This window comes from Syzygium oleosum, unplaced genomic scaffold, assembly GCF_021117445.2.
Source record: "Syzygium oleosum isolate NSW1041296 unplaced genomic scaffold, Sole_v2.1 Sole_v2.32, whole genome shotgun sequence".
NCBI classification, from domain to species: Eukaryota; Viridiplantae; Streptophyta; class Magnoliopsida; order Myrtales; family Myrtaceae; genus Syzygium; species Syzygium oleosum.
The window spans coordinates 2,837,923-2,855,904 of NW_026607516.1; the positions used below are offsets into that span (position 1 = coordinate 2,837,923).

General features: G+C 42.6%; 3 protein-coding genes across 4 annotated transcripts; 2 read left to right on the forward strand and 1 right to left on the reverse strand.

The window, feature by feature from the left end:
* The first annotated feature begins 4,106 nt into the window (after nt 1–4,106).
* Nucleotides 4,107–7,123, forward strand: LOC115687028 (probable polygalacturonase). Its single transcript, XM_030612496.2, has 6 exons — nt 4,107–4,312; nt 4,453–4,794; nt 5,521–5,641; nt 5,745–5,919; nt 6,122–6,192; nt 6,345–7,123. Exons 2-6 carry the CDS (start codon nt 4,456–4,458, stop codon nt 7,052–7,054), a joined length of 1,416 nt encoding a protein of 471 aa, XP_030468356.1. The 5' UTR covers nt 4,107–4,312; nt 4,453–4,455; the 3' UTR covers nt 7,055–7,123.
* Nucleotides 7,124–9,457: 2,334 nt separating this feature from the next.
* LOC115687026 (probable polygalacturonase) lies at nt 9,458–12,335 on the forward strand. Its single transcript, XM_030612494.2, has 6 exons — nt 9,458–9,643; nt 9,843–10,187; nt 10,582–10,702; nt 10,821–10,995; nt 11,141–11,211; nt 11,479–12,335. The coding sequence occupies exons 1-6, from the start codon at nt 9,608–9,610 to the stop codon at nt 12,174–12,176; spliced, it is 1,446 nt and encodes a 481-aa protein (XP_030468354.1). The 5' UTR covers nt 9,458–9,607; the 3' UTR covers nt 12,177–12,335.
* A 381-nt stretch (nt 12,336–12,716) lies between these two features.
* LOC115687029 (mitogen-activated protein kinase homolog MMK2) lies at nt 12,717–17,356 on the reverse strand. 2 transcript variants are annotated; one of them, XM_030612497.2, is made up of 6 exons: nt 16,996–17,356; nt 16,298–16,427; nt 15,412–15,549; nt 14,630–14,962; nt 13,527–13,710; nt 12,717–13,199 (listed from the first exon to the last, which is right to left on the reverse strand). In XM_030612497.2, the coding sequence occupies exons 1-6, from the start codon at nt 17,163–17,165 to the stop codon at nt 13,027–13,029; spliced, it is 1,128 nt and encodes a 375-aa protein (XP_030468357.1). In that variant the 5' UTR covers nt 17,166–17,356; the 3' UTR covers nt 12,717–13,026. The 2 variants fall into 2 exon arrangements, with proteins under 2 accessions (XP_030468357.1, XP_056160385.1); XM_056304410.1 differs by lacking the exon at nt 12,717–13,199 and having other exon boundaries at nt 13,653–14,137.
* Between the last annotated feature and the right edge of the window lie 626 nt (nt 17,357–17,982).

Sequence of the window (17,982 nt, forward strand, 5' to 3'; positions counted from 1 at the left end):
GACAAAGTTCATGGTTTCATCGAGCCCATCAATTTGGGGAAAAAAAACAAAACAAGATTACCTGAATAGATATCATGGATAAGGATTTTCTATTTCCTTTTTTTAATCGTGTCTTGATAAGTATCGCTTGCATAAAACGATGATCCGTGTTATTGATTTTTTTTAAAAGTAAATATGTGTGATTATCAACTTGAACTTGCCCAACAAGATACACACTAAACTCAACTTCACATATTAAGTGGCCAAAGTGTTTTATAAATTTTTATTATTTAAGGACGATGCAGTTGAAAGAATCGATCATAGTCCCCAGTCAAATGTTGGTTGAACTTACGTTTCGTGGAAGCCAACTGTCTAGCTCAATGTTTCTTGGTTCTTTAGTTGAACAAGGAGGACGGTCTTCATCTGATCTACTGGAATGAGTTGGTGATGAGCAAATTTCACCCATCATATCATATTTTTTCCATAGATAATCCAATTAAGACAGAATCTCCCATTTTTCTAATCATTGTTGATAAATACTTTATTACTTGGTTTTGTTCTATATTTGAGAACAGGTTGAATTGATCCTAAAGAATCCACTTCCATAGTTTAAAGTAATTAGGTAGAACAGAGAATGCCTTTGTGTGTGTCTTTGGACCCTATACTTAAATTACCTAGAATTCATCGGCTCAAGTAATTTGACATTTTATAGCATGAATTACATAAAAGAAAGTGTTGGTGGCGTAGATGTAGGGCACAAATGTACTAGGATTAAGTTAAAGTTAAGGCATAGGTAAAAAGAAGAAGGGTAGAATGCAAGAGTCAAGTCATATCAAGTTCAACCTCGATCTAGAGCTCATCTAGCCTAATTTGACTTGATATCTGTAATAGTTTATCTCGATCTGAGATATATTGGGGGTTAAGGTGTATCAAGTTCAACCTCGATCTAGAGCCCATCCAAACTAATTTCGACTTGACATGGGTAATGATAGCTCTTCGATCCGAGTAAGAGTAGGAGAAGCTCGATCTGCTTAGAGCTAATTCCAGCGAAGTTCATTTCCTATGCTCGCATTTCGATTTCCTCTACTTTCGATATACTTGTCCTTTAATTTCTTGTAGTTTCAAGCGCTGCTCTTCCAACTGCTTTAATTTCAAGACTTGTTTCTGTAATTTTCCTTTAATTCCGAGCACTTTACTCTGAGGAGCTGACGGCCTTTCTGTCACTCGAATCCATTTCCATTCCATATGCAAAACTTGCCTTTTGGAATTATGATCACTTTGCGATCGAGCACTAACCAGAGAACGAGCCTCTCATGGTTTGCCTTCCCAATCGCCTGTTTGTCACATTAGCCAAGGTCGATTTGGACCCAATTCGTGCATGATCTTTTTTTCTTGCATGGTCAACAACCTTGTCAAAGGAATGGACTCACGCAGAGATGATGGCAAAAGCAAGAAAACAAAGTTGCATCGTATCTTTGTAGATTTCACAATTCTTAAGAGCATTGTCCCCAACCCATGTCAACTCCTTCCTTTATCCCCTTGGAACTAACAAAAACATGTATACAAGGAAGGGTGAATACAACAAAACTGGTCCGAGGTCGTTCTTTAATCTCTGAGACCAAAGCTTAAAGCACAAATTCTAACGAGAAAGAGACAATTCGCACAGGGACAGAAACTTCACATACAGAGACCCAAAAAAAGGCCGACGCAGACTCAAATCTGGGCTGACCATTGCTCGTCCTTTCGATTCAACGCTCGGGCCCTTCGGCCCGGTATGAATGGCAGGATATGTTGTAAAAGCTCGCTGCTTGATTGTGGAATCTTTGATTGATTGATGATGGACGATGACATACTTCTGAATAGACATAAATAGAGAATGTTGATATCGTTCTGGTACCGTCTGCAGTGCTTTAATCATGCCCATGTGTTAAGTATTTACTCTAGTGATATCACTAAATGGTGATGCTCCATGCTCTACTACCAATACTGTGCTCTACTTTCCTATTTCTAAGATGGAACTGCCTTTTCGCACGATGATTTTTGCCGATCTGATCTGACTGAGCCAATTTGCCTCTATGACGCGACTCCCGAATTAGATGCGATTTCGCAAAGTTGGGAAAGGGATCCATGTGTATTGAAGAGACTGAACTAGAAGTGATGGGTCTGTAAGGGGCCATATCATTATCTAGAATTAGAACCATACGACATAACAAATCTGTAAGTAGCTCACTGATTCCTCGTTCTCGACTTCTTCAGTCCAACTTTGCTTCTGGTTCCTAAATTCACCAGTAGCATCACATAAGTATGCCAGTGGATGATAGGGGTTTGTATCTTTTTCGGCGTGAGAGGGGTTGGTGACGAAAAAGCCAATAGCATCGTCCAGCACCTACTCCGCTAATGGGTCGGCAATCGACTAGTGGTATTTGCTCCATAAGAATGTCTCTCCACCCACAGAGAAGAGAAACATTCCTCTCGAAAAGACTCGTTAATATGCATGTGAAGTGCACCTTACGTGTAAGACAAAAGTCCACTCCAAGGCAAGATTTCCCAACATTGTAAAGAGTGCTCGCACAATCTAACGAGGGAGGTCATCGAGTTGAGAGGAAACAAAGGCTATATGGACCTCAAAAAATGACCGATGCGACCCCACATGAACCCCCACCGGGTGAAGTCGGCACGAGTAGCGGCCAGACATAGTACGCGTTCCTCGCATTCGCATGCATATCCATCGTATTGTGACGTCTTTCAAAGGACCCATCCTAGAGCAAACGAGGGTATGCACCAATCGTGATGGTTTGGCCAATGGTCCTAGCTCGACGAGGATCGTGCGGTGCGAAACTACTTTTGTTGAGATCGTCAAGAGGGAGTCCAAATCCAAGCTCATCAACATATTTAGTTGAACCCACATTCACTCATCAAAAGTATATTCACGTGAGAGTTCAGTGTTAGGGAGTAGTATTGTTCTGCATCAGGATATCTCAAACTTGAATTTCCAAGAACGCCCAGAAACCGGGTTGGTTACCAAATTCATTCCTTTCCCGTTTGGGAAGATCACCAAAAGGGAGCCCAGGTCCGAGCACGGACTCACTTCGGATCCACCTTCACTTCAAAGTTTAATTATGATATATTAACTATTATATACCACATCAGTTCTTCGATATGGAATATCTCTAACACAACTCTCACATGTATCTCAATGGAGAAGACATTCACCTTCATTTGCATCGAAATAGAAAGAATAACAGGAAGATAAAGGAATCGGAACATCCGAGAAATACTCTAATCCAATTGGTGGTTGCCTGAGCCTTGCTTTATCGGGCAAGGGAGGGCTAGAGAACGGGGGCAGAAGAATGGACCCCTCAAGGGGGCAATCATAGAGGGAGCATCGCCCGTGAAGAAGTGGGGGTCGGCGTCAGTGGGACTGCAATTGGGGGGAGCTCAAAAGCGAGGCTTCAGCGAGGCTTCACGAGATCGGTTTCCAAAAAATAATTCTGAAAGTGAACCTTAGCTAGCGGGACCCTCCTCACTGTCTCTCCCAACACCAGATAGTCCAAATGCAAAATCGCCCGAGCCCGTGTCACATGCTCACAGTTCGATTCTCCATTGCTCGACAGATGAATATTTTAGAGCCATCGTGCTTGTTCACTGGATCATCTGATGATGCTTGGATATTGTATCTTATTTCCATCGACCCTTTACACGGCCTAACATCCGGAATGAGGCCCGTACTTGCCCCGCTTTGCATAGCCATGAATATAACTATTGTGCATAGAGCTAATTTATTACTTAGGTTAGCTAAATCATGTACTCTAAAGCGAAAAGCCGGTTTAAAGAGATTCTTGCGTCATGGTGATTTCAAGCTAGCACGAGATGACGAAGGGAATGGTGATCACGTGACCAATCTGAGGCGGTGGATGTGACTGTGACGAAGACAAAGACAAGGCCGAGGAGAAGGAATAGCCATAGAGCAGGCTCGTACCTGCTTTTCCCGATGTGTAACATGTCATCAGCCACCAATTACAGTTGCTGCTCGATTAATTACCAATATTTTCTCCGCTTTTCTATCAATCATCCCTTCTTTCTTTCAAATTTTTCTCAGGTCACGGAAAGCAAATGTGTTGTTTTTTCAAAATGTGGCACGACCATGACAAGCGTTCCTTCGCTTCAAAGAGGCAAACAACAACAGTTGAAAAACGAAAAGAAAAACAGAGCATAACCCAACAAACCCACTTCCCTTTCCTGCCTATAAATACTCCCCATCTGTCACTCCCACTCTGCACAAAACACTCCAAACTGCAAACTGCCCCGCCTGCGACAACCATCGAACTCGCCCGTGAGTTCCCCCTTACCCTCATCGTCACTTCTGTCTCTTCTTCTTCGTTTTTTCTTCTTCCCACGTTCCGCACCTTTCAAAGAAGTAAAACATTTTTACTTTCCTTAATGTCTGCGCCATCTTGGGTTCTGACTTTGCAGAGGATGATGAAGATAACGTCGCTTCTCGCGGTGGCGTTCGTGTTGTTTTCGGCTTATGGAGGGGCGGAGGGAAGGAAGGTGAGGAGGCTGGACGCGCTGGAGTACCCGGCGATGAGCTGCCGAGCGCACAGCGCGTCGCTGACCGATTTCGGGGCCGTCGGCGACGGCCAGACGTCGAACACCAAGGCCTTCAAGGCCGCCGTCGATCAGCTGAGCCGGTTCGCGCCCGACGGCGGCGTGCAGCTGTACGTCCCGGCGGGGAAGTGGCTGACGGGGAGCTTCAGCCTCGTCAGCCACTTCACGCTCTACCTCCACCGCGACGCCGTTCTCCTTGCTTCCCAGGTTGGTTATTCTTATTCATCTATAAAAATAATTAAGAGTAACAATTTCCTTTTTGTTTTTCCTTCGCTCGCTTGGAGTGCTTTCTAAGTTTTTTTCTTATTTTATTTACGTAAAAATCAAATTTGTTGGATTTATTGGTTTTCTTTAACAATATTGTTTTTTTTTTGGGCCAAAAAAAGTTTATTTATCTATCTATATATATATTTTTATTTATTTATTTTGCTTGGGTGGCCGTGTGTTAGTCGTCCCATCTTTTTAGGCCGATTTTGCTCAAAAACTGTTGGTCGTTTCCAAAGGATCTGGACAGGTCATTAAAACGGATTCGTGTCAAAAAATTGAGTGAACCATACTTAAAAATTCAACTGAGGCCTGCTCGGTCCGGCTTAGCTCGGTTCGATTTCGACACCATCTGCGACGGCGAGTGAGCAATGATCCATGTACGATTAGTCCACGACCTTGGAAGAGCCTGAACAGCCTCGACTTCGGTAGAGGTGAGTTCGTGTTGGAGAGTCCACTGGGGTGAACTTTAGAGGTGTGCCGTTAAGACCCGTGATCCGGTAATCGATTAGGGTGCACGAACTATTCATATTTGCTCGGTGAACTAGTCGAGCGTGTCGAGAGTCTCGAGTTCTCGGGCTACGTTAACAAGTGAAAAACTAGCTGAACTAGAGCTTAATCTGTGCATGTTCTAACTATAAAGTGTGTTGTGCCGTGGGGTGTGTATAGGACATGACGGAGTGGCCTGTGCTCACACCATTGCCATCCTATGGCAGAGGAAGGGATGCAGCTGCCGGGAGGTATCAAAGCCTCATCTTCGGCACCAATCTCACTGATGTTATCGTCACCGGTAAATCCCGCTTGCTTAATTTCTCTTTTAACTTCCTCATTTTCGCGCTCCGATTCGCTTTGTACAATCTCCAGATTTGCTCATCGCGGTCTCTTTGTGCCAGGGGACAATGGGACTATCGATGGTCAAGGCGCTTTCTGGTGGCAGAAGTTCCACGGCGGCAAGCTGAAATACACCCGCCCCTACCTGATCGAGTTCATGTTCACCGATACCATCCAGATCTCAAACCTGACCCTCCTCAATTCCCCATCCTGGAATGTTCACCCTGTCTATAGCAGGTACAATCATACCAGTTTTTTGCAATCTTTGGCCTTCTAGCATCGAAATTCTTGTCTACATATTCATTTCTCTAGCCATTACGGTTTATAACAAACTCCCCAAGGACTATCATCTATCTTCTTAATCCAACCAGTTGACCAAATCACTAATTAAATTTGGATGAACGAAAGTGACAAACTAACCAATACATGGTTATTGCAGTAACATTCTTGTGCAAGGCATCACCATTCTTGCCCCGGTCAAGTCCCCGAACACCGACGGGATCAATCCAGGTTTGTCCATTCTTTTTCCTGGACCAGCAGCAAATTTTTTTTCCGTCCTTGGCTAGTCAGATTACTGTGAGTTCAATTTGTAAGCCTTCAAATTCAAACTTTAATGACAAACTAGCAGTTTCTAAATGATGCTCCTGCTTATGCAAGCCCAGATTCATGCACAAATGTGAGGATTGAAGACTGCTACATAGTCTCAGGAGATGATTGTGTGGCTGTCAAGAGCGGATGGGACGAATATGGCATTGCTTTCGGAATGCCGACGCAGCAACTCGTGATCCGACGGCTCACGTGCATTTCTCCCTACAGTGCCACCATCGCCCTAGGCAGCGAAATGTCCGGAGGAATCCGAGACGTCAGAGCCGAAGACATTGTCGCCATCAACACCGAATCGGGCATAAGGATCAAGACCGCCATAGGAAGAGGAGCCTATGTCAAGGACATCTATGTGAAAAGGATGACTATGCACACCATGAAATGGGCTTTCAAAATGGATGGCGATTACAAATCGCATCCCGACACTCATTACGATCCGAAAGCGCTCCCGGTGATCCAGAACATCAACTATAGGGACATGGTGGCCGAAAATGTTAGCGTTGCTGCTAGATTCGATGGAATCCCGGGGGATACATTCACCGGAATTTGCATCGCAAATGTGACGCTTGGCATGACCCCCAAGCACAAGAAGTACCCATGGACTTGCACAGACGTCCAAGGGATGACGAGTGGGGTCACACCGTCCCCGTGCGACTCGTTGCCAGACCAGGGGCCGGAGAAAATTTCTGCTTGCGATTTTCCCGCCGATAGTCTGCCTATCGATGAAGTAAAGCTGAAGCAATGTAGTTACAGGATCAATTACTTCTGAGTTCTCACAAACTCATGTAAACCAATATCTACTTTTCTAATAGAAATGCATCACTCTGAATTTCCTCCCTTTGTTTTTTGTATCTGTTACAACCAAGTGAGACTTATAGAAAGTCAGTTTCATGCACAACAGTGGCTATAAAGAAACTAGCTCAATAAGCACTCTAGACCATTTTTTTCCCTTTCTTTTGCCAATAAAACATGTGAACATGAGAGAGAGAGAGAGAGAGTGACATTTTCAAACCATACTGACTCGCAAATTAACTGAAGAGTAATACTTAAGTATACTAAAAACTTGCAAATGAGAATTTAAGCAAATGGGTGATGTTCAATGATCAGTCAGAATCTGTCACATCACTAAACATGCTAATTTTGTAAACTAATCCTAAAATGCATAGCATGATCTCTAATTGAAATGAAATTGCATTTGAATTTTATGTCCTCGACGAGGAAGAAATTGAATGGTCAGAATCATTTTCAGCAGGGCAGGGAGGTCCTATCTGCTGGGTTTTCTGCATTGGACAACTGACCTTTTTTTGTTGAAAGGGTTCAATGCGTCATGAAATTAGACATGGGCTATGAAAGGATTGTGGAGCCACTTCATCCTTGTTTTTTCCTCGCAACACATTTAATACTTATGAAGTTGTTCTTGACTAAAGTGTACCCCTCAAGTTAAATTTCAGCTCAAAAGTTGGTGAACTCACATGGGAGTTACAAAGGAAAGAGGATATACTCTGCACTTTATTTTCATCCTCCGGTTATCACGGCGTCGATGACTCTCCTTTGTGAAAAAGAAGAGTCTCTTCAACTGTTATTGATAAGCTTTGAAAGCTTCATATTTGTCTTTTCAAGTGCATGAACTAGTCTCGAGTGTTTAGCGAGCTAATCAGCTTTATGTCGAGTTAATCATCCACGACGAAGGATAACCCAAAAAACTTGGCCCGAAAGAACCTTGAAATCAGGTAAGGAAAGTATTATACGACCTGTTTCTGAGGGTACAAATCACCAAAACCTGCAATTTCGACCTGTTTTCTAGGAGCCCCAAGGCAAGGACCAAGTTTAGCCCAATAATTGTGCAAGAAACAGTAGAAGGCATTGTAGCAGCTTCGAGACGGGGAATCCTAAGAGAAAGTGTAGCGGGTGATGATGGGTCAAACAAAACTAACTGCTCTAGCAGAATTATCGCCAGCAATCTCAGTCCAGCCAGTGAGTTCATCACTTAGGTGATACCTTATAGATTATGATTTCAAAAGCAATAGACATTGTAAGAACCTTGAATAAACATCAAGATTGTCAAGAATTGAAAAGGGGTTGCATCTTGATTGCCGTCAATCGTGCAGGTGGCTAACTTTTGCTGGAGGGGAGCTGCGCCGGTAGACTAGGTGGAGGCTTTTTGACAGTGACATAATTTGTCGATAGGTCTTGTTACGGTTTTCTTAATTATATCAATAAAAAGCTGTCTTGATTTTCATTTCAATTATTGTACATCGTATTATATGAACGGTACATAAAAAATTACAATCTTTCCTTAAATAGGTATTTTCGGTATTTTAAGACACTCGTTAAGATAAATGAGGTTCCTTTTAACTTCTTAAACATAAAAGAATTTGCTGATCTATGCCGTCTAAGTAACCTAACCCATATTTCACAGTGCCATGTGACCAAAATCTGTTACAGCATCAAGCATCCCACCAACCTGAAGTAATAGGAATTCACCGAGTCCTCGGCACATTAGTGCCAAAAAGTTTTACCAACACTTTCAACTCTTAATCAGTGGCCTAAATATGGAACTTAGCAATAAGCACCAAGCTCAAGCATGGCTTGTTGTGATTGGGACTAAAGCAATTAGGTGACCAGTGATTAAAAGGGCGCTTGTCTGGTTCTTATCTTAAAGCCCTTGCATCAATTTGAATGGTCTTTCGTCAATATATAAGAATACCTTAATATAGAAAATACAAAAATAAATAAATCAAGATGACTTTAAATGTTAATACTTTATATGTCTTTAAAGATTCTATCTCTTTCGTGCATGAAACTCACCTTTCTAACATTAATTAAAGTGAATATAAAAAGGAAGAAAATCAAAAAGACCAAATTAAAATTAGACAATCACTAACTCTTCCTCGGATATATACCTTACTTTTGAGTGGGGTTATACCAACGAAAGTTACCATTGAAATGATTTGATTCTTGGACGAAACTCCAACTTTAAAGAAGGGCATATCTTTATCACACTACTTAATGCAACATTTTAGCATGATTTACTCCAAATTTCAAGGTGTCCGCAAGAAAAACCTCCGAAAATTAAGGTGCTTCTTGACTTCCAGGTCCTTATGTTCCCCCAACAGCGCCTGAGAAATACAAAAAAAAGCGTCAAATTGCTTCGAACACAGTGAAACTACTTTTGATAAAATGATTTTGGAAACAGGAAAGAAAACAGAGAGACCCCCAGGAAGTAACGAAAAGCTTATAAATGAGCTTGTAATTAGGCCCTATCAGTATTCTCTCGTTTTTTCTCTGCAGAAAACCTCTCCTGTTGACACTTTCCCCAGACATGGAGCTCAAAGCAAAGCGTCCAGTGAAAACTCAGGTACAAGAAAAACCGCAAATCCTCTTCTAACTCCATTAATATACCTTCAATCTTTGCTTTCTTCTGCACTCCAGTCTCTTCAAGTTCATCATGTTCTTAAAAAATGTTTCTTCACACTGGGTTCACTAACCCAACCCCCCAAAAAAGAAATAATTATCAAAGAATGAGAGAAAGGTTTCATTTTCTTGGTTTTCTTCAGCCACAGGTGATTAACAGAGTAGCAGTTTGGGCATTCATGGTGGCACTCGTGGTGATTTTGGGTGGAGCCGAGGGCAGGATCGTGAAGAGCTTCAGCACCTTCGAGTACAGCGCGATGAGCTGCAGGGCTCACAGTGCCTCGGTGACGGAGTTCGGGGCGGTCGGCGACGGGAAGACGCTGAACACCAGGGCGTTCGCGGCGGCGATCGCCCATCTCAGCCGGTACTCGGCCGTGGGCGGTGGCCTGCTCTACGTCCCCGCCGGGAGGTGGTTGACGGGGACTTTCAACTTGACCAGCCACTTCACTCTCTACTTGCATAAGCAGGCTGTTCTTCTTGCTTCCCAGGTTTCTCTCTCTCTCTCTCTCTCTTTCTTTCTTTTTTAGTACAGTTTAGTATGTACATCTTCGTTCCCACAAAACCCAAGGAGATGGTTTTGTTTGCTGGCGGACTGTCTTTTTTTTGTTTTGTCGGTATCATATTTCATGTTGTTTGATGTAATCGAGAGGAACAAGACAGTCATAGAACAGAACAGCATCCGAAGAAAATGGCATCTTGCCTCTCATTTTCGGCTAAACGAAGAAAAAAAAAGTGATTTGTTTGGAGTGGTGCAGTACTTTTGGATGGCATGCGTAGGGCAGTGATGATTAGCTCCGATATATGTGATCATGTTTCTTGAAAGCAAAAAGAGGACTGTGTCCGGAGGTTTTCTTTGATATACATTTCGTCAAATGCTTGAAGGACATAAGAGATTGGCCACTGTCCGATCCATTGCCGTCGTACGGCCATGGGAGGGAAGCGCCGGGAGGGAGGTACATGAGCTTCATATTCGGGACCAACCTCACCGACGTGATCATCACCGGTAGCTTCAAAAACCAATCTTTAAATCATCACTTGAACTCCTACGCTCGGGTTGCACAAGATAGGTTTGGAGGTTGCACTTTGACCCGACCCGTTTGCGCATTTTCGGTCTCGTGCAGGGGACAATGGAAAGATCGATGGTCAGGGTGGCGTTTGGTGGACGAAGTTCCACAAGGGCAGCTTGAAGTACACCCGCCCTCACCTGATCGAGATCATGCACTCGCGCTCTATTCAGATCTCTAATTTGACTCTGCTCAACTCACCATTTTGGACTGTTCATCCTGTTTACAGCAGGTTATTTCCTCATTCCTTGTTGTTAACACCAACGATTATGGTCCTCTAGGCCTTCTTTTTTTTTGGGGGGGGGTTCATTTGCTGTTCTTATTTTCAAGAAAACGTTGGTGATGGAGCTTGTTTTCGTTTTAATTTCGAGTCGCAGTGACATTGTCATTCAAGGGGTAACGATCCTTGCTCCAATCAAATCTCCCAACACCGATGGGATTGACCCAGGTGATGTTTCTCTCTCTGCTAGAACTTCAAGCCATTAAATTCATTAGGATAAGAGTTGCAAACTCAAATTAATTGTCGGACCCATGTGTCCCATACCATGGTTTGAGGTCATTACTGGTGTTAGCATACCGTCAAAAGTCGGTACCTGCTCTGTTTCGGGAGACAGCTAATAAGTTTTCCTATTGTTGGTTGGTCCATGTTCATCTACTTGCTCGCTAATGTTTTTTGTCAAGAACCAATTTGAATGGTTTTTAATGGTGTGTTCAGATTCCTGCACTAATACTAAAATTGAAGACGTCCACATCGTCTCTGGAGATGATTGCGTGGCCGTGAAGAGCGGTTGGGATGAGTATGGCATCTCTTACGGAATGCCGACCAGACAGCTTGTGATCCGACGGCTCACATGCATTTCCCCGTACAGTGCGATGATCGCTCTCGGAAGTGAGATGTCCGGCGGAATCGAAGACGTCCGAGCCGAAGACATCACGGCCATCAACACGGAGTCCGGGATCAGGATCAAGACTGCTTTGGGCAGGGGAGGATATGTGAAGGATGTTTATGCGAAGGGAATGAAAATGCACACCATGAAGTGGGCCTTTTGGATGGACGGCAATTATGGTTCGCACCCGGATAACCACTACAACCCAAAGGCCCGACCCATGGTCACCGGGATCAATTACCGGGATATTGTGGCCGAGAACGTGACTATGGCTGCTCAGTTTAAGGGGATCCTGGGGGACCCGTTCACCGGAATTTGCATATCTAATGCGACCATCACGATGGCCCCTAAGTCCAAAGAGGAGCCGTGGACATGCAGCAACATTCATGGGATCACAAGTGGGGTCACACCTCAACCTTGTGGCATGTTACCGGAGGCAACCACGACGTGCCATTTTCCGGAGACGAGTCTCCCAATCGATGGAGTGAAGTTCAAAAAGTGCATTTATAGGGGGAACCATGCATGATTTTCTTGTGCAGCGAACCGGAGGGCTACTCGGTGTAAATTGCAAAGCCCAGATCGCTGAATGCCAAAATGCATTTTCTATGTTTGAATGAGAACCTGAGAAAATGGTTATGAACTATGATCGGCTCTTTGAGGCATGAACGTGTGTGTAATCGGTTAAGTTCAGTTTGTAGATGCGTGTTCACTTTGAACATGCTCAAGAAGGTGCTAGTCAGTAGTTTCTCTTTTTAAAGTGAATGAGAATATCTGCGACTCATGATTATGCATACGAAAGAGGGAATCCTATGTGTTGCCCCTCATTTTAAGAGGGATCGGATCTTTACAAACTACAATCAAGATTTTAGAGGGCCCAACAGGGCCAACCTCTTCTGTAAATTTAAATACAGAGGAAACCTATGAATTGCCCCTACGACTTTGCATCGCATCAGACAACTCAACAATTGCATCATTCTGCTAAACCTAAGCAGACTACAGAAAACCAAACAGAGTTTCTTGGACGTTTAGGAGCAGAAATAGAGAAAAAAGTACCAGGCAAGCAAAGTTGTGGCTTCAAACCGTGAGAATATGCATTAGCACAACGAACAACGGGGAGTTTCTTGGTGTTACAGCTCTATACAGCCAAAAGAAGCCTCAAGAGTGAAGACCTTTTCTCATTGGCTCCATTGAACCAGTTGAACATTACAAGCATACATAGCCGTCCAATAAAAGCTCAAAGAACTTTTGTCCAGCTATCTAGAAAACTTCAAACCTAAATTCGCTATCTACAGCACGCTTGTTTCATTTTTGAATGAAACATCCAACCAGTTATGCGTAGAACATTACTAAACAGAGCGACAACCTGTCGCAAATCCCTAATGCATAGGATCCAGATTGAACCTTACAGACTCCCTCCAGATGAGCTCCTTAATGTTTTCTTCGGTAAATGAAGGTTGCTCGAAGTCATAAATGAAGGGAGTCGGGCAAACTGGTTCCTCATTTATATCATGTAGAGGGGCCAAATATGGGTGGCACAGAGCGCCCTCAACTGCAAATGAATATACACAGACATTATTAAGATATGCGAGCATTTCAATAGAAAGCAAACAATAAACATTACTTTCTGTATAAGGAGTTTCAGAACTTCAAGCTAAAAGTTCATTTAACCCATGATTAATGTATTCTTATTTTTTAATCTACAGGCACGCACTTACTATATTATCTATTTTGATAAGTTTAGGACATTAAGTCCTGCCATTATAATGTGCCCCTTTCTATTTTCAAAAATTTCTGACCTTTCTACCCATAACAATGAAACACATATAGCCTAATTGTGCAACAAACCGGATGCAAAAGATATCAGCATCCGATGTACCTGTTATTCGCCTGATGGGATCAAAGACGAGCATCCTTTCCAGGAGATCAGCAGCACCTGGAGACATACTCTGAAATCTACGAGAAAATTGCTGCCTTGGGTACTGTGGAAGCTGTCTTACATATCTTCGTGCATTATCACTTCTTAAAAACCCAAGGCTGGAGTCATCAGGAGATCCTATAAGCTTTTCACATGCATGACTTGTCAAATTCTAAGCTTATCTTATGTTCAATGATTAAGGATGATGTTCTACACATCCTCCCAGTATGCAAAACTCTTGTCAATGATGCCGTCAAAAGGAAATTAGACATTATGTTCGTATGCAACTTCAATACTAAACAAAGCAAACCATGCAATTGTGCTCCTCTGCACACATTCTCGATAGTACGAACAGAATGAATACTTCCTCTAATTATGAACTCAACAGCTGCCTTGTCAATCATTAAGAACAAGTGGAGAAAATTTAAGATTATAAGCCCTAAAATAGGAGCAACGCCAACATCTTTGAGAGAAGATCTGTATTAATCCTTCTCATTCAAATCAATAAGCCCAAGCTCAGTAGTTAAGCATTATTGGTTTTTGGTGGAATGATCAATCCAGGAACTCGAATTCTACATGAATCATCAACGTATATGAGAATATCTCAGCCTTATAGCTTAGAATCATACTGTCTCTCTATAATGCATTCGAAGTTTGCAAATAGCAGATTCAATTTCTAAACAATAAACTAGTATCAGATTTAAGTAGATTTGCATGAACGAGACTTAGTTGCTGAACTCACTGATCAATTATTACTGGGGATAAGAATCGAGTTAGCAACCTTTCCAACTCTTCACCTATCAGAAACTCGGTAAACTATGCATATTGAGCATCTTTAGAGGAAAAGCATCATCAAGGCATTTCATTTCCTAGATAACAGTTGTGTTTGCTATGAGAATGAGAGGATACTGCGTTCTGATTTTGAAACACTCCTACGATTATGCATAATAAGACACTTTCCAATTGTTAGAGAAGCCAACAAGGAGATGTTCATTGTTCACAGCATGATAAACAGCAACGGTTCCCTTCTTAAACACCATGAAAGCAAGTTCCAGCGAGCATACCTCTGTAATAAGTCTCAGCTGATGGACATAGTCTTTGCCTGGGAAAAGGGGCTGCCTAGTCATAATTTCACCAAGTATGCAACCCACAGACCAAATATCAATGGCAGCAGTGTACTCTGAACAATTAAGGAGCAGTTCTGGTGCGCGATACCAGCGAGTAACAACATACTCAGTCATAAAATCCGTTTCAGATGTGGTCCTAGCTAGCCCAAAGTCCCCAATTTTAAGGTCACAATTCGCATTCAGAAATAAGTTGCTCGGCTTCAGATCGCGATGCAGAACATTTGCTGAATGCACATATTTGAGACCTCGAAGCAACTGATACAAGAAGTACTGCACAACCATAGATGAGTTATACTCTAGAATTTCTCAAAGAAAACCGTGGTTATTAAGAGCAAAGGGACACTGACTCTACAACCTCAATGAGGTCCACACCCTAAATAAATCAAGGCTACATTTGAATTCAACAAGAAAACCAAGTGCATTAATTCTATGAGGGGACTAAATATGCCAGAAAGCAAGTGATAAAAAGAATTTTCAGAACATAGGGACCCTTCGTGTTTCTTACATAGGAAGGAGGAAAAGAAACAATTGAAAGCACCAAATTAATCACGGAATGACTTATCTATCTCCTATTTTTCCAGCAAACCAACACATGCTGAACTCTAGTACTCCTGGTTGAAGTCTCCAAAATTTGCTTCTAAGTAAATAACTCCACAAAAGGAAAATGATCGCAATCTCATAAAAAAAGACCCCGTAGAAAAGGAAAAGAAAGTTCTAACCCTGCAGTGATCGTCAGTCAATGGCTGATTGGAACGGATGATTTGATGAAGGTCAGTGTCCATCAATTCATACACAATGTATACATCATTAAAGTTCTCCCTACTTGGTGGACGTATTATGTCTTTAAGCCCAATAACCTGTGGAAAGAGAATCACAAGTTAAAAACTACTCCCAAGTTATTTTCCAATGGAGAAGGTCCCAGAGAATGGATTAGCAGACAATAATATAATTTCACTCAGAGAACGTATGCCATGTAAGTATAAAGCACATCCTTGATAACCTTCAACATAGCAAAATACTGCAAACTTGCCAGCGATAAAACTAATATTTAAGCTGCTGCCAAGTTCTCTAACCTTATACCATTACTATCATTCAACAATAAGGCTCCATATTTCCTTCCACATTAAAAAAAAAAAAGCTTTAAAATAGCATAACAATCTAGTTTAGCCATTGTTACAATTAATGACTAGCAAGATTGACATAATCCCTGAAACCAAAAGTCAGATACCACTCAACATACATAGACAAATATGAGCAAGATGTGCAGACTTCCTCAAAGTGCGTAATCTATAAAAGCAGACGATCATATGACTAAGTTGCCAAAACAAGATTCTACCATCAGTAACGACAATATCAAAAACTTTCTAGTGATGATCTTCCCCGGAATTAGACTTGTAATAACAATCCACCAGCTGTGACACATAATTTCCTTTCCTTTTTTAATTCTGGAAAGGGGGGGCACCATACTTCAGATGATTAAACTAATTGAAATACACCTCCGCGGTCACAAGTGACACGGTTCCATCCTATTTATATTCTCTGCATACTGAGGAACCGGATCATAAGATCGATGAGAGCAGAGATCAGAATGAATCTTATACTTACATTCTCATGATCCATATGACATAAAAGCTTAATTTCTCGTAAAGTCCTCTTGGCATCTATTCTGTTGTCGAATGCATTGCCAATCTTCTTGATGGCAATCTCCTCATTTGTCTCCGAATTCATGGCAGCGCTGGTCAAAGTGACATAAAGACATTCACATATCTTGCGTAACTGATGAATTTTAAAGTCAATACACAGGAATCGAAACGAAACAATAGTTCCGTTCATCAGCAAATAAGCCAATTCTTCCACAAATCACATCTTGCATCTCAATTTTAACTTTTTCTTTTCCTTTAGTGGCGATCCGAGCTACAACTTTGCAGAACAGATGGAATTTCTTTTAGCAGGAGAAACTTCTTAATAGAACAAAATTAGCAGAGCTAGGATAATTTACAATACGCGCCGAAATGAAAAGTTCAAGTCAATGGAGATCATTCATTTCTTGTCGTACACAAAAAAATTCTCGCTACTTTCCAAGTAATCCACGAGATCAACTTCCAAACCAGATTAGTCAAAACAACTGCTCGAAAATTATCCATGCCAGTCGTTGCTCGAAGTTCCAGCGATTCGCACGATCAACTCAGAGAATCCAAAAACCAAACACAGCTTCAGGAAGCAAGACAATCAATTCAAAGCCGATAAATCAAAGCTGCGAGACCAGTCCATCAATCGAGCTCGGGAAGAGAGGAGCAGCTCACCAGACGAGCCCGTAAGCGCCGCGGCCGATGGGGCGGATCGGGGGGACGTACTTCCGCGAGACCTCGAAGAGGTTCCCGTACACGTTGTACTGCACGTAGCGCCCGCCGTAGGTGGGGATCCCGCCGACGCCGTGCTCCGCCGAAGCAGCTCCCGAGCTCGACGACTCCATCGGAAGGAAGGGGGGGCCCCGGGCTCTCGGCCGACCCGACCCGAATCAGCCCGGGTTCCGGCGGGGGGTGCGGGGGGCGGTTTGGATCTTCTTCCTTCCGGGAGTAGGTGGTGGAGCTTCGAAACGGAAGGCGAGCGAGCTGAAGAGGAAGACGGAAGGTAGCGTAAATTCAGGGCGGGGGGAAGACGAGAGTCCGTGTCGGTAGGTGTAAAAAGTGTATACGTTTTGACATTTCTTCGTCTTTTTTTTCTCTTTATTTTTTTTTTAGTTTTTTTTATTTTTTTGGGGGTTTCTTTCTTCGATCCAATTTTCGCTAAACTATTCGAATTTACGCGATTGAGTGGGGAAAGGGAGGAGCACGTGTCTGACCTTTTGAACCGGAAAAAGCGTGGTTCACTTCACACCCCGTGACCCAAAATTGACTTCCCCTTTCTTTATCGTTGGTTTTTTACTTTGATTTCTGGGCGTAAATGTGGGTGTCTTCTTTAATTATACATCATATAAGCGGTAGATCTAACTCAAAAAAAAAAAAAAGAAATTAGAAAATGCAAGTCATTGGTTAATAGGCCGGGATGTTCGGGTCGTGTCGGAACACATCCTTAGAAATCTTTCAAAATGACGGAGTTTGTATCCCGACCTCTCATGACTTTGTTGAATGATCCAGGTCGTTGTTTTCATGTTAAGTATTCGGTTTTGCTTTGGTTTTCTGATTGCTAGATCACATCGAGCACACGTCCCCTCGTTTGCTCATTTGCTAGGCTGTTTTGAAAGTCAACGACGCATGATGGATGCAATAATGTCCCAATCAGTAGATGAG

Coding starts and splice junctions, on each gene's coding strand:
- LOC115687028 (XM_030612496.2), top strand. CDS start 4,456: ATGATGAAGATAACGTCGCTTCTCGCGGTGGCGTTCGTGTTGTTTTCG. Junction 4,795..5,520: donor CCGTTCTCCTTGCTTCCCAG/GTTGGTTATTCT, acceptor GGGTGTGTATAG/GACATGACGGAGTGGCCTGT. Junction 5,642..5,744: donor CACTGATGTTATCGTCACCG/GTAAATCCCGCT, acceptor TCTTTGTGCCAG/GGGACAATGGGACTATCGAT.
- LOC115687026 (XM_030612494.2), top strand. CDS start 9,608: ATGGAGCTCAAAGCAAAGCGTCCAGTGAAAACTCAG. Junction 10,703..10,820: donor CACCGACGTGATCATCACCG/GTAGCTTCAAAA, acceptor GGTCTCGTGCAG/GGGACAATGGAAAGATCGAT. Junction 10,996..11,140: donor GTTCATCCTGTTTACAGCAG/GTTATTTCCTCA, acceptor TTCGAGTCGCAG/TGACATTGTCATTCAAGGGG.
- LOC115687029 (XM_030612497.2), bottom strand. CDS start 17,165: ATGGAGTCGTCGAGCTCGGGAGCTGCTTCGGCGGAGCACGGCGTCGGC. Junction 15,550..16,297: donor GTCATATGGATCATGAGAAT/GTAAGTATAAGA, acceptor CTCTTTCCACAG/GTTATTGGGCTTAAAGACAT. Junction 14,963..15,411: donor TGACTGACGATCACTGCAGG/GTTAGAACTTTC, acceptor ATGGTTGTGCAG/TACTTCTTGTATCAGTTGCT.